This window comes from Vanellus vanellus (assembly GCF_965231255.1).
Source record: "Vanellus vanellus genome assembly, chromosome: 1".
NCBI classification, from domain to species: domain Eukaryota; kingdom Metazoa; phylum Chordata; class Aves; order Charadriiformes; family Charadriidae; genus Vanellus; species Vanellus vanellus.
Genome location: NC_138905.1, coordinates 4,386,221 through 4,402,072, shown reverse-complemented (window position 1 = coordinate 4,402,072; position 15,852 = coordinate 4,386,221). Strand labels below are relative to the sequence as shown.

General features: G+C 40.2%; 1 protein-coding gene across 2 annotated transcripts; it reads right to left on the bottom strand.

Annotated features, from left to right (window-relative positions):
• Nucleotides 1-304: 304 nt before the first annotated feature.
• RBM17 (RNA binding motif protein 17) lies at nt 305-15,556 on the bottom strand. 2 transcript variants are annotated; one of them, XM_082498244.1, is made up of 12 exons: nt 15,515-15,556; nt 13,655-13,795; nt 10,524-10,640; nt 9,434-9,600; nt 7,480-7,577; nt 6,707-6,763; nt 4,653-4,794; nt 2,511-2,662; nt 1,723-1,796; nt 1,252-1,350; nt 861-933; nt 305-703 (listed from the first exon to the last, which is right to left on the bottom strand). In XM_082498244.1, exons 2-12 carry the CDS (start codon nt 13,775-13,777, stop codon nt 600-602), a joined length of 1,206 nt encoding a protein of 401 aa, XP_082354370.1. In that variant the 5' UTR covers nt 13,778-13,795; nt 15,515-15,556; the 3' UTR covers nt 305-599. The 2 variants fall into 2 exon arrangements, with proteins under 2 accessions (XP_082354370.1, XP_082354371.1); XM_082498245.1 differs by having other exon boundaries at nt 7,480-7,574.
• Nucleotides 15,557-15,852: the final 296 nt, after the last annotated feature.

Below are 15,852 nucleotides of genomic sequence, written 5' to 3'. Positions count from 1 at the left end.
ACGTGTATTTTCTTTGGATTTGGGAAGAAAGATTCATTCCTTGTTACTTTAGTCTCCATTCTGGCATCATAAGTATTGTCCTGGAGTCAGGAGACAAAAAACTAGCTGCCAACTGTCCAACGACCCCAAATCACTCAGGTGTGCAAAGTGCACTTACGAGAGCAAGGCTGTAACTCTGAGAGATACCACCAGGGAAGAGAAGCATGATAGCATATAGTCCTTTTCCAAAACTTCCCACTTATTGTGGATGCAGCCCAGGGACTCCATGATGAAGCACCAGAACAAGGAAAGCAGGAATACAGACAAAGCATCTCCTCAGCAGTGGGTTTTCAAAAGAATGAAGTAATCTGAAAGCTCAAAAAAAACAGGATCCCCAGAGCAATAAGCAGAATTGTGCAATTCAAAAACACACAGACGTAAATCTTACTTTCAAAGGGCTTTATATTACAAAAAATGTAAGTCACAACGAATGCGAAAAATCCATTCAATGAGGCTTGTTTCCAGTTTGCTAGGAAAGCTACTTTTCTCTTCTTTATTCCCAGCCTACCGCTGAAAACATGATTGCCAAAACAGTGACACCTCGAGCTAGATTTTTAAAATCAAACTTGCTCTGCCAGATCCAGCACTCTGAACTTGTCCAGGTTGTAGAAACAAGCCTTCACAACTCGGCCTCCGAAGTATCTTCCATTTAGATCCACAACAGCTGGAATGGAAACCAAGAACAGGTCAGCAAGCAGCAATTAAGAAAAAAAAAACCACCAAAACACATTTCTTTAGCTAAACAATCTAATTGGTCAAACTGTTTAATCTCTCCAGAGAAGTTAACTCTGAGGTTCACAGGACACAATTTAGTATCCTACCTTTGATGGCAGATTCAACCCGTTCAAACTCTAAAAATATTCTGACAGCTTCATCATCAGGGGCACCAGGAATCTGAAACAAAACAAGGAAACACCCCCAAACCAGAAGTAATTAGAACAGCAGCAAAAACACCATTTTAAATTGCTGTTCTTCACAAAAGTAGTGAAGGGAACGCAATAAAAAGCATGATACCCAGGAATTTTTGCCCAGCTTCTAGCATTAAAAGTTTGTATCTTACAGATATGGAAAATCCAGAATCACAACATAGCAAAGGACCCTGCGAGATCTTCTGATCTATGCCCACTCCCTCATGCAGTAACAAGCCAGCTGTGGGGGACGAGTGCCCAGTTTGCTTTCAGAGCAGCAAAAAAGAGACAGATTATGTCTTACCTCAAAGATGACACATTTCCCAACCTTGCCATATTTCTCGCATTCCTCCTTAGTTTCAACTTCTAGATCTTCGTCCACCTCCCCAGCACCTACCATGTTCTGAAAGTTAAAAGAACAAACCTAACTTACTGGATGTAGTCTGTACAGACGATTATGTAGGCAAATCACAGATGCATGAAGCTGTGACTATGAATACTTTAAGCTTCTGTTTACCAGTCAAGAGCCACAGGAGGAGACAGTTCCCCAGTACTAAGACAAGGCAACTGTATAATCTAAAGCAATGTTGATTTACAGTCACAATGTGCATCTCAGGAAGACACATATTTTCTCCACAATACAAAGCACCATGTAGGTGCAGGCGAGAACTGTTCAAACTATACAGACTCACAGTAACGGGAACACAGTTGTAAATATTTCAACCAGTCACACATGCTGCGAATACCATAACATGTTCCCTTACTCTCAACTTACCCTTAGTAAGACCACTTTAGTCGGGCATTTCAGTATCTCGGTCAATGGGTTAGAATCGGCTTTCTTGCCCGTTTCTGCTAGGAAGACAGAACAGTGAATCATGGAATAATTTAAGATTAAAGCTAATTTAAACCTTATATGGGGGCTTTCATCAGAATCTTACTATTATCAAACAATGGAATAAATGCCACAATATGTAGTTTCATATTGGTGAGGAATAGTCATTCAGAACTCATAGCTACTTGGAAAGAGTCAGCAGCAAAATCACTTCTACAGAATGTGAACTCAGCTAGAACACTGACAACATACTAGCTCTTTGAAGGAAATAATTCACAAGTTCAGAATTGTATCAGATCCCCTAAGAACTAAAAATTGTATCTCCTGACTTCCAACACTCATGCTCAGGCAGAGGTGCATTTCTAGTAAGCCCAGATGTTATCTCTAGGTCAGACAACAGCAGGGAAATGAGGGCAATATCAAAAGCACATGATAGGGAGAAAGCCAGCAGAAGCAGAGCAAGATCACCCTTCGAAGAGAAGAGGCATCCAAACACAAAAGGAGGATAAGTGATGAGGGAAAGGGAGGATAAACTAAAATAATTAATAGAGGACCAATTTAAAAAAAAGATAAATTTCCACAAGAAGGAACATGAGTAATTCTTCCAACTCTAACTAGTATTTTCTGCAAGGACAGAGGGTAAACAAAAAATGCAGGAGCTTCCACAGAGCCTGAACTATTATTTTTCCCTGACCATTTTTCACAGACTTATTGGTGTAGGACAAAATTACCTTTCTCTGCAGAATCGCCAACAATGATCTTGCCACCCCTCTTGCTCGTTTTCTCTACTGACAGTGCTGTGCTCAGCCCCTGTTCATGCTTTCCCAGCCCCTGGCCCTCTCTGAAACCATACTTCTGCATGATTTTATGAGCTACTGTCCCTCTGCAAAGAGAAAAAGCATCAGTTAGTAAAGGTTTTTTTTTGTTGGTTTTTTTTTTAAACACAAAACATGACCATTACATTTCTCCTGAGTGCTCAAGTACTCTACCTCCTAAAATCTCATAACACAAGAGACAGAAAACATAAGAGCTTCTACATCACTTCACAACCTAGCAATTTCACAGCACCCTGTGAAGACGAAAAGTGTTACCCCTGAATTACAGGCAGAAAAGCTGTCAGAGAAGTTGACTAAATAAAATTGTTCATACTTTTCCAAATACAACCCAACTTCCGTTAGCAGTGCAAGTCAGTGTCGTACACTCTATAGAATGGTTTGGGTTGGAAGGGAGATCACCCAGTCCAACCCCTCTGCCCTGGGCAGGGACATCTTTCACTAGATCAGGCTGCTGATAATAAATCACAAATCAGATCAGACCAGACGAAGGTCTTTTTAGTCCAGTTTCTCATCTTTGTCAGTGGCTGGTATCAAAAGCTTAACAGAAAAGGCAGATATAGAACAATCTACTTCCCACATTAGATCACATTCCACTATCTGTTAGTTCCAAGTTGGCATAAGCTCTGGAGTACATGGCTTTGCTAGCCCTTCCTGTGACAAATCTGGATATTCTCAGTATTAATTTAAACATGTGCCATCTTTCTGAATTTTCAAGAACGTTTTGAGCCAATAAAGTCCCCAACCTATAAAAAAAGGTATCCTTTTTCATAAGTACCTTACAAAAATCACCTCCACTTACAGGTTTTGAAATTCCTACCAAACGAATATTTAGAATCAAAATATACCTACATGTGTTGACATTTCTTCGGAGACCATAGCTAGATAGGTCAAAACATAAAAAACATGCCATGGTATACTAGTTTAAACCACAGGAAATATTCTATGCTCAGTCACCCCATTTTATCAATAGGCACACAAGACTACACAGCAAATGCAGTATCAGTGACTACATGACTATTTTCTAAGCATAGTATATGAAACACAAAGACACATGAAAAAAGACCAAAAAGTCTGGCTATGTAATACTGAAAGCTTAAAACACTAATTCACGGAATAAACAGTAGCCAATTGTGTGGTCAAAGTAAGGCAGGTCAGGTTGCATTTTTAGCACTTCCTTCAATGAAGTGAAGGCTCCAGGGTACTGCTAACTAGAGGTGGAACAATGCATAAACTGGTCCAACAGTACCGAATTTGGTTATCTTTTTTTCTGGACAATGTTAAAAAAAAAAAGAAGCATTTCTATCAAAAAATGTATCAATAATTGTCTTCACAATGGAAATGCAGCGTAATAATGTAATAAACTACACTTTCATGTCTGTGTTCGTCCTGGATTCAGTTTTTGCAAAACTGAGGCTGCATTTCTGCAACACCTGATATGATTGATAAGAGGACTACAGCTAACCACTACACCTTTCAAATGAGGTCTGTAAGCTGTTTTTAACTATAAATTCAACAACACTTTGTTGCCACAGTAGTGAGACAAACATTACACACAATGCTAATCCAAGGCAGAGAAGTAAACGGGCAGATTTGCAGCCACAGCTGCTACATTCATGCAAATATGCTTTCAATTTTTGAACAAACAAACAAAGTAGAGCCGAAATCATTTGCCCACTGGTACGCAGCAAATTTAAGACAAAGCTGGAAAAGAAACCTAGAGGAACTAACACGCCATCTGTGTTTTCCTGCATACTACATTAATTGGCTTGTACAAGCCATAAACACTTTATAATGGAACGTGGCTTCAGAACTCGCTTAAAAGCACTGCCTTGAATACAACTACCTCAAATGCATTTCTCTCAATCAAGTAAATCCACTGTAAATTCTGTATCCTGCCAGTTACGACCGTATGCACTCAGGCTAACCACACACATGCAATGGGTTGTGTTCTTCTCTACTGATAAACTATTTTATCTTTTGGTTTCTACCACCTTCTAATGCCTTTTTCCACAAAATGTGCATGTGTCAGTCATTTACCCCATGTTAGCAAGGAAAGAGTTGCTAGGTCCTGTGGGGGAACGAGGTCTTTCTGGCTCATCATACACTGGAGGAGGAATAGCTGCTTTGGAAGATGGTGCTCGAGGTCTCGACTCCTCTTCAAATGGAAATGATGCTACAGCTGAAGAAAATGGAGACATTTGCTGTTTCAATAAAATACTTTGCACAAACTACCTACTTGTTGTGACCACTACAGTGCTCTGCCTTTAATCTAACTCATTTACAGACAGCTCTTCATCCACAAGTTGTACTTTTTTTTACTTTAATACTAACAGACTACAAAAAAAAGTTTTCCACATAAATCCAAATCAGAAGACTGTTTCCTCTGCATGTGCTGCTTCAACATCCCCTCATCTCTCTCCCGCTCAGAAACAAGACTGGAGTTGAGTTATTCTGGATTTTCCTCATAGGATATACAATGAGTTTGTATCTGTAGGTCTATAATGCATTTATTAACCTCTTATGAAATGGATAAAAGAAACGTTAAGAGGCCACCTGCACGACAATCAGTTTATCCAGACAGAGAACAAGCAAACTTAAAAGCCTCATTCATCAGGAACAGAATTATGGCAGAAATGGATCAAAGCATACAGCTTGGGACCTGAGGACTGTAAAGAAAAGTAGACCGTCTGTTTACACAAAAGAGAAACCAGTGTATTAAAAAGAATGAATGCAACTCAAAGCAAAGTATTTATATAATCTTAAGAGATCTTGTGGACAAATTCTGAACCGCAACTTTTCCTGGGGGATGGAGATATGTATCTCTGTATCTACATACAGATCTCTCTCATACAGATTAGATTATTAAACTGCCTTCCACAGACAAGTCAAATGGCAAAATGTAAAAAAGAAAAGCCTGCATAACACTCAAGAAAATATACAGAACACACTTTTCAGTGTACTTATGGACTTTTAGACTGACTTAATTTTAGATTATTTTCTTGTGAACTAGTACTTTTATCTTACCAAATAAAATGTCTGACATGAAATTTGGGGATGTCGTATGAGGAAAAAAAAAAATCCCTATTTAAGCCACAGAGGGACTGGACTATGGGACTTCTGCTACAGCAATATCTTCTCTGTTTTTCCAGCCTAGCTTTGAGCATCAAGTAACAAGCTGTACAAAGGTTTCCTTGTGAGATCATGTCACATTTTGAAAGCTCTCCCCCTCAGGATATTTCTACTATTTCCAGCCTATATTTACTTTGCCTTGACACCACTCAATTGCTCTTAATTATTTACTCAAAACAATCTCTTTCTGTTTTTAGTGTTTACACACTTCAAATGCTTTCACTATTATATCATTCACTTACTCTGCCAAGCTTCTTTTTTTATCAGTTGAACCTTCTCATAAATAAAATCAAGACTCCCAAAAGAAAATTTTGTGCTCATAAGATTTTTTTTTCCATATTATTTTTTAATGACATACACAACATGTTTTTTTATTTTAATTTTAAAATGTAAAACAATTAGACATGCAAAAAAATTCAACGGTTTTATTTTTACAGCAAGATTAGGCCATCTAGTGGACAACTGCAATCTTCAAGCTATCTTCCCTGAGGGAAACCCTAGTGCACACGCATCTTTTTAGCGGACACTGTATCCCTCAAAAATGTACAAAATTCTGTCTGCATAACTCCCTCAGAAAAGATATTCATAAAGCACCTCCTAAAGCAAAGGGTAATGGAAAAATTCCCTCTTCATGCTGTGGAGGTTTCTAGTCTACCCAGAGAAACCTGTCTGCAACATTTCTCCTTTCACATCATAAATGAGTAACTGAACATGGTTATAACAGACCAGCTTGCCAAAACACTTCTCTAGCCATACAGAATCCTTTAGAACAGAGATGTGAAGCACAGTAGTACCACAGGTTTCCCCCAGGCTTCCCCCATCAACAAAGAATTACTGCAAGTTCTTCTGTCACAAAGAATCATATGGGAAGAATAGCAGGGGACGCCTTAACTGCAGAGAAGGTTGAGTGAGAAATAAACACCACTGCTAGGTTTTAAAGAACAAGATTTTGGTGTACTTACGTTCTTTGTCCTTCTCGACAAGAGAAGTGGGTGGTGCAATGGCAGCTCCTCCCATACCTATGAACAAAACGGTAGACAACACATTCATATCACTAGGTTCTGCTGCTCGGAATAGCTTCACTGAATCTTAATAAAGCTGCTGCCTCCTTACCAGCCAATTTTTAACATACAGCTCTATGAACAGAAAAATAGCAAGAGAGCAGTCTGAGAAGTTTCAACAGTGGTGAACTAGAAATGAATGAAAAGCACATCAAACTGCAATGATTTACTACATATTGTGCCTATCAAACATATTTCACAGGATTCCAAAATTAAAGACTACAGTCAAATAAACTTTCAGTTCCAAAACTGCTCAATCAAACCAAATGAAAAAGATACTCTGTTCAAGATTAATAGTGAAAACAGTGATTCTCACAGTCTGATTTAACCTCATATCTCACCCCTTTCCTGGAATCTACACCATGCAGAAACTTAAAACAGGTATCTAAGTAAAACTATGTAAAAAGTAAATCTATGTATCAGGTATCTATGTAAACTATGTAAAAAGAGGTCTTTCCACAAATAATGTAGCTGCCATCTGCCTCCACGAAAGTTTTCTGCATTACAACAGTTACGGTGCAATAAAATGCTAGGCTTGTTCTAAAGGCTCAGAAATAACAGTATAGTTATCAGCTGAGAACAGAGAAATACAGAATCTATGAAACACGACTGTGAATTCCCCATCTCATCTTTTACTCCTCTTTCACCATCAAAAACACAAACAGCTCCCTTACTTCTTTTTCGTCTCTCCCTTTCGTAGTCTTCATCTTCATCAGAATCTGGATCTGGTCTTCTTGAAAATCCACTGGCTTCATGTCTGTCTTTACGTCTTCTAGGAGACACAGTAAGTTAGGATAAAAAAAACATCAAAGTTAACTCTTTGCTTTAATTTGTTATACCACTTTTGCAGTGTGAATTACATTGCTACATTTTAATTGCCATTTTATAATGTTTTCCATGAAGGTGTAAGTAAACACCTCTACTCTTGTTTCTTTGCTTTTATTCTCATGGAGTGTTTTTTGTAAAATATAAGAAGATCCAAAGCAAGATCATTTTTCACTTGCAAGTCAGACAAGAAGAATGTATGGAAATGAGGAAGCATCTGAATAAATCTAGTCCAAACTGGCTAGTGACTGAAGGACTGCAATGGAAGAGGTGTTGGATGGAATCGATAGGAAGGTAACAGAGACGTTAATCAATCACCTGGCTTTGAACAGAATCCCTTTTAAATTCCCCACCATAGGCTATACAGAGTAGTATCATTTACAACTAAAATAAGATTCAGGCAAGTATATTAAAACTTTTAACATTTAGCTCAGAAATGCTTTAATAATTGATTTGCACTTCAACTGCTCTTTATTGTGATCATGAAATTACTCATTTTAATACTTTTAAGAAAAGGAAAAGTATTTTTTCCCAAAAGTTGAGAGCACATCTTGGGGCATAAATCAGATCTCATTCCCAGCACAGCCATCAAAACTGTGTTACAAGATGCTGAAAACAGAACCACTACAGAACCAGACAAAATTTCTGAATCTCTACACGATGGATTTAAAACAAATGTACACTCTGTTCAAACTCCCAGGTTATCACAAAGCATACATCTGATGCAGGTTTGGCTGACATTGTTTCCACAATTTTAAATCAGAACACATTATGTATTTTTCACTTCCTCTAATTTTATATATAAAGACAGCGCTCTTGGCGCACATACAAGTTACAAGCACAACTAAATAGCGATGAACACTGAAGCTGTGGAAATGACAGCTCAGATTTCTGAGATCTTCCATGCTAGTTAAAGTATGACAGAGCCTCGGGCATTCCTCCTCCACCAGAACAACGAAGACAGAGAAGTCCAGATGACTAGAAATATTAATTAATTTCCACAGTCTAAACAGCAACAGAATCTCTCTCTTGTAATTCCATACTTTAGATGATTCATACCATGATGAAGCTGGCCTATTAATTTAACTTAAAATAAGTAAATATAATCTTACTGCCTGGCTAGCAGATGTTTTACTACCTGTTTCAATAGGACATAGAATCTGCATTCAACCTCTTTAATGTTATTAGAGGTTTCTTATTCTAGGGAAAGGGCATTACGGTAATTAAAAATAAGTAGTATTTTCTTTTGTGCAGAAACAAAGGAGTAATAAAGACACAATTAACTTGCTTAAACTGAATGCAGAATATTATAAAAGAAAATGCAACTATGCCTCTCAAAGACTGTGCTAGCTACATCTTTAAAACTGAACGCATTCATGTATCAGTTTGGAGTATTTAAAAGCAGAAAGGACAGTTTATCTTTGAGTGCTGAAAGGTACTTCTATAGTCATGTTATACTGACAACAAATACTCTGATAATGATGCATGAAATACCCAAATACTGCTGCTACTATCGAAATAAAGTAAATGTGGAAAAACATGACAAACGTCTTTCAGCTTGCCCATTAAAAGCCAAAGAGGCTGTAAACATAATAAATCTTACAATTTTTGCACTGTTACGCGATTTTAGCAAGAGAATTAACACGTATTAAACACTTCACTTGTTTCTACAAGCATACAGTGGTCTTCACAAAACCCTTGAGAATTTCCCTGAAACTGTTCAAGGGGACAAAACTAAATAAATCAATGTTTCTATTCTTTATCTAATTGTCAATATGTCATGAGTTTAAACAAAAGCCTTACTTTTCTCTTTCTTCAATCTCCTTTTGCCTCTCCAGCTCACGCTGCCTCTGTCGTTCCTCTCTCTGACGTTTTACCACTTTTTCATAGTCATTTGGGAACATGGGATCATATTCATCTGCCAAAGGAATCAACACATCTCCCGCAGAAAAACCACTAGGTACAGGATCCTTAAAAAAGAAAAAGGAATTTTTTCAGCTGAGATCCGAAAACAACATCCAGTTGGAAACCAAGAATTTAACACTTCCTTCTCGCTCCCAACAACAGAAAACTCAATTCTTGACTTCTATAATGGCAGGTAATATGCCCATCCCACGAGTACTTAAAGAAATCTTCGCTTTGCTTAAAAACTAATATTTCACCCAGTCTCACACTATCTCAAATTTCTCCATGAAGAAAGAATCACCCCCACCCACTCTCCCTGGCAAACACAAAGCAGTAGCAAATCAGTGTGGAACAAGAATTTTTCAAAACCCATTAATTCATTATTAGAACTATTATGGTATCTTGCTGTTGCAACCATCTGCAAGGGGTCCTCCCATATCATCTCCTCAGTCTTTTTCATCATCTGCTATTAATATAATACTGACAGAGATGCACATACTGTTCTTCTCCCATCTGAAAGAACTATTTCAGAACCGTCACCTTTGAAAAACTTTCAAGGAAAGTTTGTTTTGATTCCTTACCACAAAAAAATTAATTTTAAAAATAAAAGAAAAGCCATTTAACCTTTTAAGTTGATTGTTATACAGGTCCAGTTCCAACACTGGTGCAACTACAATTATGGTCATTATTTACTCGACCATATTGCCACCTTGCAAAGTACTATAAAGGTGTCCAGGAGAAATATGCTAGAAATGTTTGATTTCAGCTGTGCATTAATCTGGGTAATTCAACGTTGTATCACATGGAAGTCTGTATAAAGTTAAAATGTTCATTAATTAAAGAACCTTTGAGCAGAGGAAATAAATTTCAGAAAATTACCACTTCTTTGACCACTAGGAAAGATGATGAAAAAATACAAGTATAGACTGGAGTCAAAGAATTCCAAAACATCTGTTAACAGATGAACTTTTTAGGTGTCTTGTCTTACCTTTAACCCAGCCGCTACATGAGGTGGTGTGTCCACAATTTGTCTCTCATCAGAAGAGCTACCTCGTTTCAGGTCAATCACTGGAGCAAGGACTGTTGTTTGTTTTGTTCTCTGACTCTGAAAAATCACCAAAACACAAAATGTCTAAAATTGATAACAAAATAGCTTTCTAAAAAGCAGCTTTCTTTATATACTTGCAGCTGGTATCTCTGATTTTTTTTTAGAAGGATGAAACCCACTTTTTCAGATTCCTCACTGTGCAAAGCTCAATATATCATTTGCTTTCAGTTTATCAATAAACAGACAGTAATTCTCAGTACTTCTTATGAACCTTGATGGGGATAACTTAGTTTATGCCATATTTTAGTGGTGGCAAAGGCCGCTCAGTTCTGAGACAGATGTTTGCCAACTATGGTTAAGGAGCTGCTACAGAAATACAGATCTGATGCAATATTTCAAAGAATGCTCCAGTGAAACCAGTGCATACCTTCCTCTATTTAAGAAAGTGATATTAGACTTTGCTTGTGCATCCACAAGAACATACAGCGGTAGGTGAATGGTTCTAGGTTTAGACTAGGACCAAAAACACATTAAAAATTCAGATGATCTCTTCAGATGAGTTTGAACCCAGTGGGGTTTTTTAAGGGGCTCAGATTTCTTCCGAAGTTGTGCTGTTCTTCATATTTTTATCATCTGATAAAATGTATTAATCTATTCTGAACTCTGAATTTTCTAAACCTATTCTACTCTTCTATTAGTCTATGCATACACTGCATATCAGTTACACAGACAAAGAAATATCTAATTAGATATATCACAGTATCACAGTATGCTAGGGATTGGAAGGGACCTCAAAAGATCATCTAGTCCAATCCCCCTGTCGGAGCAGGAACACCTAGATGAGGTTGCACAGGAAGGCATCCAGGCGAGTTTTGAATGTCTCCAGAGAAGGAGACTCCACAACCTCCCCGGGCAGCCTGTTCCAGTGCTCTGTCACCCTCACTGAGAAGAAGTTTCTTCTCAAATTTAAGTGGAACCTCTTGTGTTCCAGCTTGAATCCATTACCCCTTGTCCTATCATTGGTTGCTACTGAGAAGAGCCTGGCTCCATCCTCATGACATTCCCCCTTTATATATTTATAAACGCTAATAAGATCACCCCTCAGTCTCCTCTTCTCCAAACTAAAGAGACCCAGCTCCCTCAGTCTTTCCTCATAAGGGAGATGCTCCACTCCCTTAATCATCTTAGTTGCCCTACGCTGGACTCTCTCCAGCAGCTCTCTGTCCTTCTTGAACTGAGGGGCCCAGAACTGGACACAATATTCCAGATGCGGTCTCACCAGGGCAGAGTAGAGGGGAAGGAGGACCTCTCTCGATCTGCTAACCACCCCCCTTCTAATACAGCCCAGGATGCCATTGGCCTTCTTGGCCACAAGGGCACAGTGCTGGCTCATGGTCATCCTGCTGTCCACCAGGACCCCCAGGTCCCTTTCCTCTACACTGCTCTCTAACAGGTAGCTCCCCATCCTATACTGGAACCTGGGGTTGTTTCTGCCCAGATGTAAGACCCTACACTTTCCCTTGTTGTATTTTATTAAGTTATTCCCTGCCCAAATCTCCAGCCTGTCCAAGTCTCTCTGGATGGCAGCACAGCCCTCTGGCGTGTCAGCCACTCCTCCTAGCTTAGTGTCATCAGCAAACTTGCTGATAGTACACTCAATTCCCTCATCTAAATCATTGATGAATATATTGAATAATATGGGCCCCAGTACCGACCCTTGAGGCACTCCACTGGTTACCGGCCTCCAACTGGACTCTGCCCCATTGACTATGACTCTCTGGCTTCTCTCCTTCAGCCAGTTCGCAGTCCACCTAACTATCCGATCATCCAGTCCACACTTCCTCAGTTTAGCCATGAGGATGCTGTGGGAGACCGTGTCAAATGCTTTACTGAAGTCAAGGTAGACCACATCTACCACTCTGCCATCATCCATCCACCTCGTTATTTCCTCATAAAAGGCTATGAGGTTGGTCAAGCATGACTTCCCTTGGAAAAGCCATGCTGACTGCCCCTAATGACCCTCTTATCCTTGATATACCTTGAGAGGGCACCAAGGATAAGCTGTTCCATCAGTTTCCCAGGGATGGAGGTGAGGCTGACCGGTCTATAGTTACCCGGGTCCTCCTTCTTGCCCTTTTTGAAGACTGGAGTGACATTTGCTTTCCTCCAGTCCTCAGGCACCTCGCCCGTTTCCCAAGACTTGGTAAAGATGGTGGAGAGTGGTCCAGCAATGACTTCAGACAGCTCCTTCAGCACCCGCGGGTGCTGAAGCCATTTACATTTCATTCATGCAGGTCGTTCCAACTGTCAGCTAAATCCTGTCCTCAATTTTAGCAGCATAAATCAGAAGTAATTCCAGTGAAAAAATGCCATGGCTACTTAAGTATTTGGTATCTATGCTACTACTTTTTTAATTAAGTAATCTCACTCTAGAACCTATACATGACAAAAACCAGACATGTCCTGCATGAACCAAAATATCAACACTGCTTAAAGAAAAAGGGTGAACTACTGTAGCAATAAAAAGAGAAAATGGCTCTGTCACAGCTTCAAGCTCAAGGAATTAGCTTGTACTCCCTCTCCCTTTCATGTACACTGGAAATACTTTCTGCCAAAATTTCTAATGCACAATGATTTGCACTTCAGCACCAAAACCCTTTAAACAGCAAGCATAAAAATGATGCAAAAAGCCAAGAATGACCAACAGCCAGTACTGCCAACTATCAATCACAGTTTGGCCCTTACTTTAAAAAACAACTTAATCTCATTATCTTTAAAGTTAGATTTGAAGATCAGCTTTTGCCTCTGCTAGTTAAAAGATCTGAGGTTTGCAGCACACACATCAGTTCTTCACTCAATTTCAATTTTGCAAGACTCCCTCTAACAGACTTTGAGAAACATGCATCTTGCCTTTTCCCCTCTCAGTTTTGCTCGGCTCATTGCTACAAACTCATAGACAATTCCTAACCCAATTACCCCAAATCAGTATTCTAAGGTCACAAACTTTCCTCAGTGCTCCAAACACAAAAGAAGCTTGAATAATAGAAAGCAAAAATACAATGGGACTATACCTTTGCTTGTGTGAGAGCTGCTTTCTTCACCTGCAATTGAGACTGTAGTAGTTTGAAATTTTTGGACCAGCCTTCTGTTTTAGAATCGCTGGTCTCAACTCCCAAGTCATCGTAAAGTGACATTTTCTCTTCAGTTTAAAACTAAAAGACAAAATAAAAAATCCAGATGACATAACAAATCTATGTCCAAGGGCTTATTTGCTATCAGTTTGCATATGTTTGTACATCACATTTTTGTTTAACTTTTTTTCAAAGCAGAGAAAATTCAAAGTAATAACATTTTCCTGGCTAGTAGCAGATACACGACTACAGTAAGGCTGTATAAAAGTAACTGTTTGAAAGATAATGAATACTGTTCAAATATTAAAAGGTGTTGCAAACTTCCTAAAATTACGTTTGCAGCATTAGATACCAATCATTCCAGGCTTTGAAGAAGTTACTGTGTAGTAGCTACTGTGTAGTCCACATTGGTATTTTGAGGTTCACAAAGAAATTCAACATTAAGTATCACACAATCAAACACAAAGGAATTATTGTCTCTACTGACCTTAAAAACTATCCATACAAACATATCAACATTCCGATTACCTTCTTAAATGTCACTATTTTTTGCATCACTGTAAAGGAATATCTTTCTTTTACTAAATATACTTGCCAGAGTGTTACTAAGTAACTATTTCCATAACATTTAAAGGCCTCTCAAATACAAAGGACTTACATATGGATACATACACAAGACACATACACACATATATCTATATATAAAATTAACCAAGTAACAACATCAATAAAATGCCATGAAACTTGTCATTTTGTCTGACATTGCATCTGACATGAACAGAAAAAGAGAAAATTTGAATGTAATGAGAGGTCTACCACCTGTGGAACAACCTGTAAGCTCACTATTTAGTCTCTGATAGGCCTGGATTATATGATCTCCACCTAAAAACTTTAACTTCTTAATTTACTGCAGGATCAAACATGATTGACTAACAGTCCACAGTGAAAGCTTACAGACTCATCAGCAAGATCCTGATCCCACAGATCTGACAGATACTTATATTTAAGGGAACCAGCCTGACTGTTGCTATACATATAACTTAAATGCATTTAAATCTGTGGTACAAGTCTCAGATGCAGCACACAGCAACTACACTACAACATCAAAACGTGGGAAGCTCAGCAAATTTTTTTTTTTTTTTAAAAACAACAATTTAAGCCAGCAGTGGAAAATGAACAACCAGGGCTCAGCATAGCAGAGTTCACTGCAAAAAAATGGAGGAAGTTGCATTCACTGGCGATTATTACACATATGGGTACAGGGAATGCAACACATAGGAGAACATTATAATGCGCATGAGAACAAGATGAGGACAAGGCATTAGAAGAAATCCCACCTGCACAGGGGAGTAAAATTTATGCAACAGAAGTAAATCTATTCCGGAGCAGATATGATACACTTGGGGTATGTTATGCCATCGCGGGAAAAGCACTTTCTGCCCAAAGGCCTGGAGCGGAGGGACTGCACCACAGCCGGAGGGGAACAAGAGAGCAAAGCAGAAGGGCTGTAACCACGCCAACAGAAAGAGCGGGCTTTTATTTCCGCCCCCCATGAGAATAGAAGGGGCCGAGGCCTGGGACGCAGACGGGCCGCGCAGCTGGGGCTGAGGGGTCCTGACACCCCCCCCCCCTCCACACGGGCCTAGACCCCTCCGAGGGGAGCAGCCGCGCGGCCGAGGCCGCTGAGGGGGGACAGCCGCCCACCTCCCGTTCCGCCCTACCTCCCCGCACCGCCCCCCGAGCCCGGAACGGCCTCCACGGACCGGCGCGGCCAACCGGGGCCCGCCGCCCGCCGCTCACCCGTCACCGCGCCACCGCCGCCGCCATGAGCCGGCCGCTAAGGCAGCCGGGAAGGGCCGCCCCCTCAGCGGCGGCCGCGCCTGCGCACTTCCTCCTGCCCCGCCGCAGTCGCGCACGCCCCGCTCGGCCAATGGGCGCCGAGGGCGCTGCGGCGGCGCCGCCATTGTACCGCCCCCTAGCGGCGGGCGGACGGCACAGCACTCCTTCACCCACCCCTTCCGCACCCCCCCTCTCCACACAGACACCAGGTCCGGCCAGTGAGCACCAGTATGGCACTGGGGAGAAAGCCCCTCATCCTGCCCCCACCATCCCCGGCAGCTGCGGGCTGGGGGAAGGTG

What these genes read in the sequence shown, in the direction of transcription:
- RBM17 (XM_082498244.1), bottom strand. Translation starts at nt 13,777, where the DNA reads ATGTCACTTTACGATGACTTGGGAGTTGAGACCAGCGATTCTAAAACA. An exon ending in CAGCTCTCACACAAGCAAAG is followed by an intron (nt 10,641 to 13,654) that starts GTATAGTCCCAT and finishes GTGATTTTTCAG; the next exon opens with AGTCAGAGAACAAAACAAAC. An exon ending in ATGTAGCGGCTGGGTTAAAG is followed by an intron (nt 9,601 to 10,523) that starts GTAAGACAAGAC and finishes TTCTTTTTTAAG; the next exon opens with GATCCTGTACCTAGTGGTTT.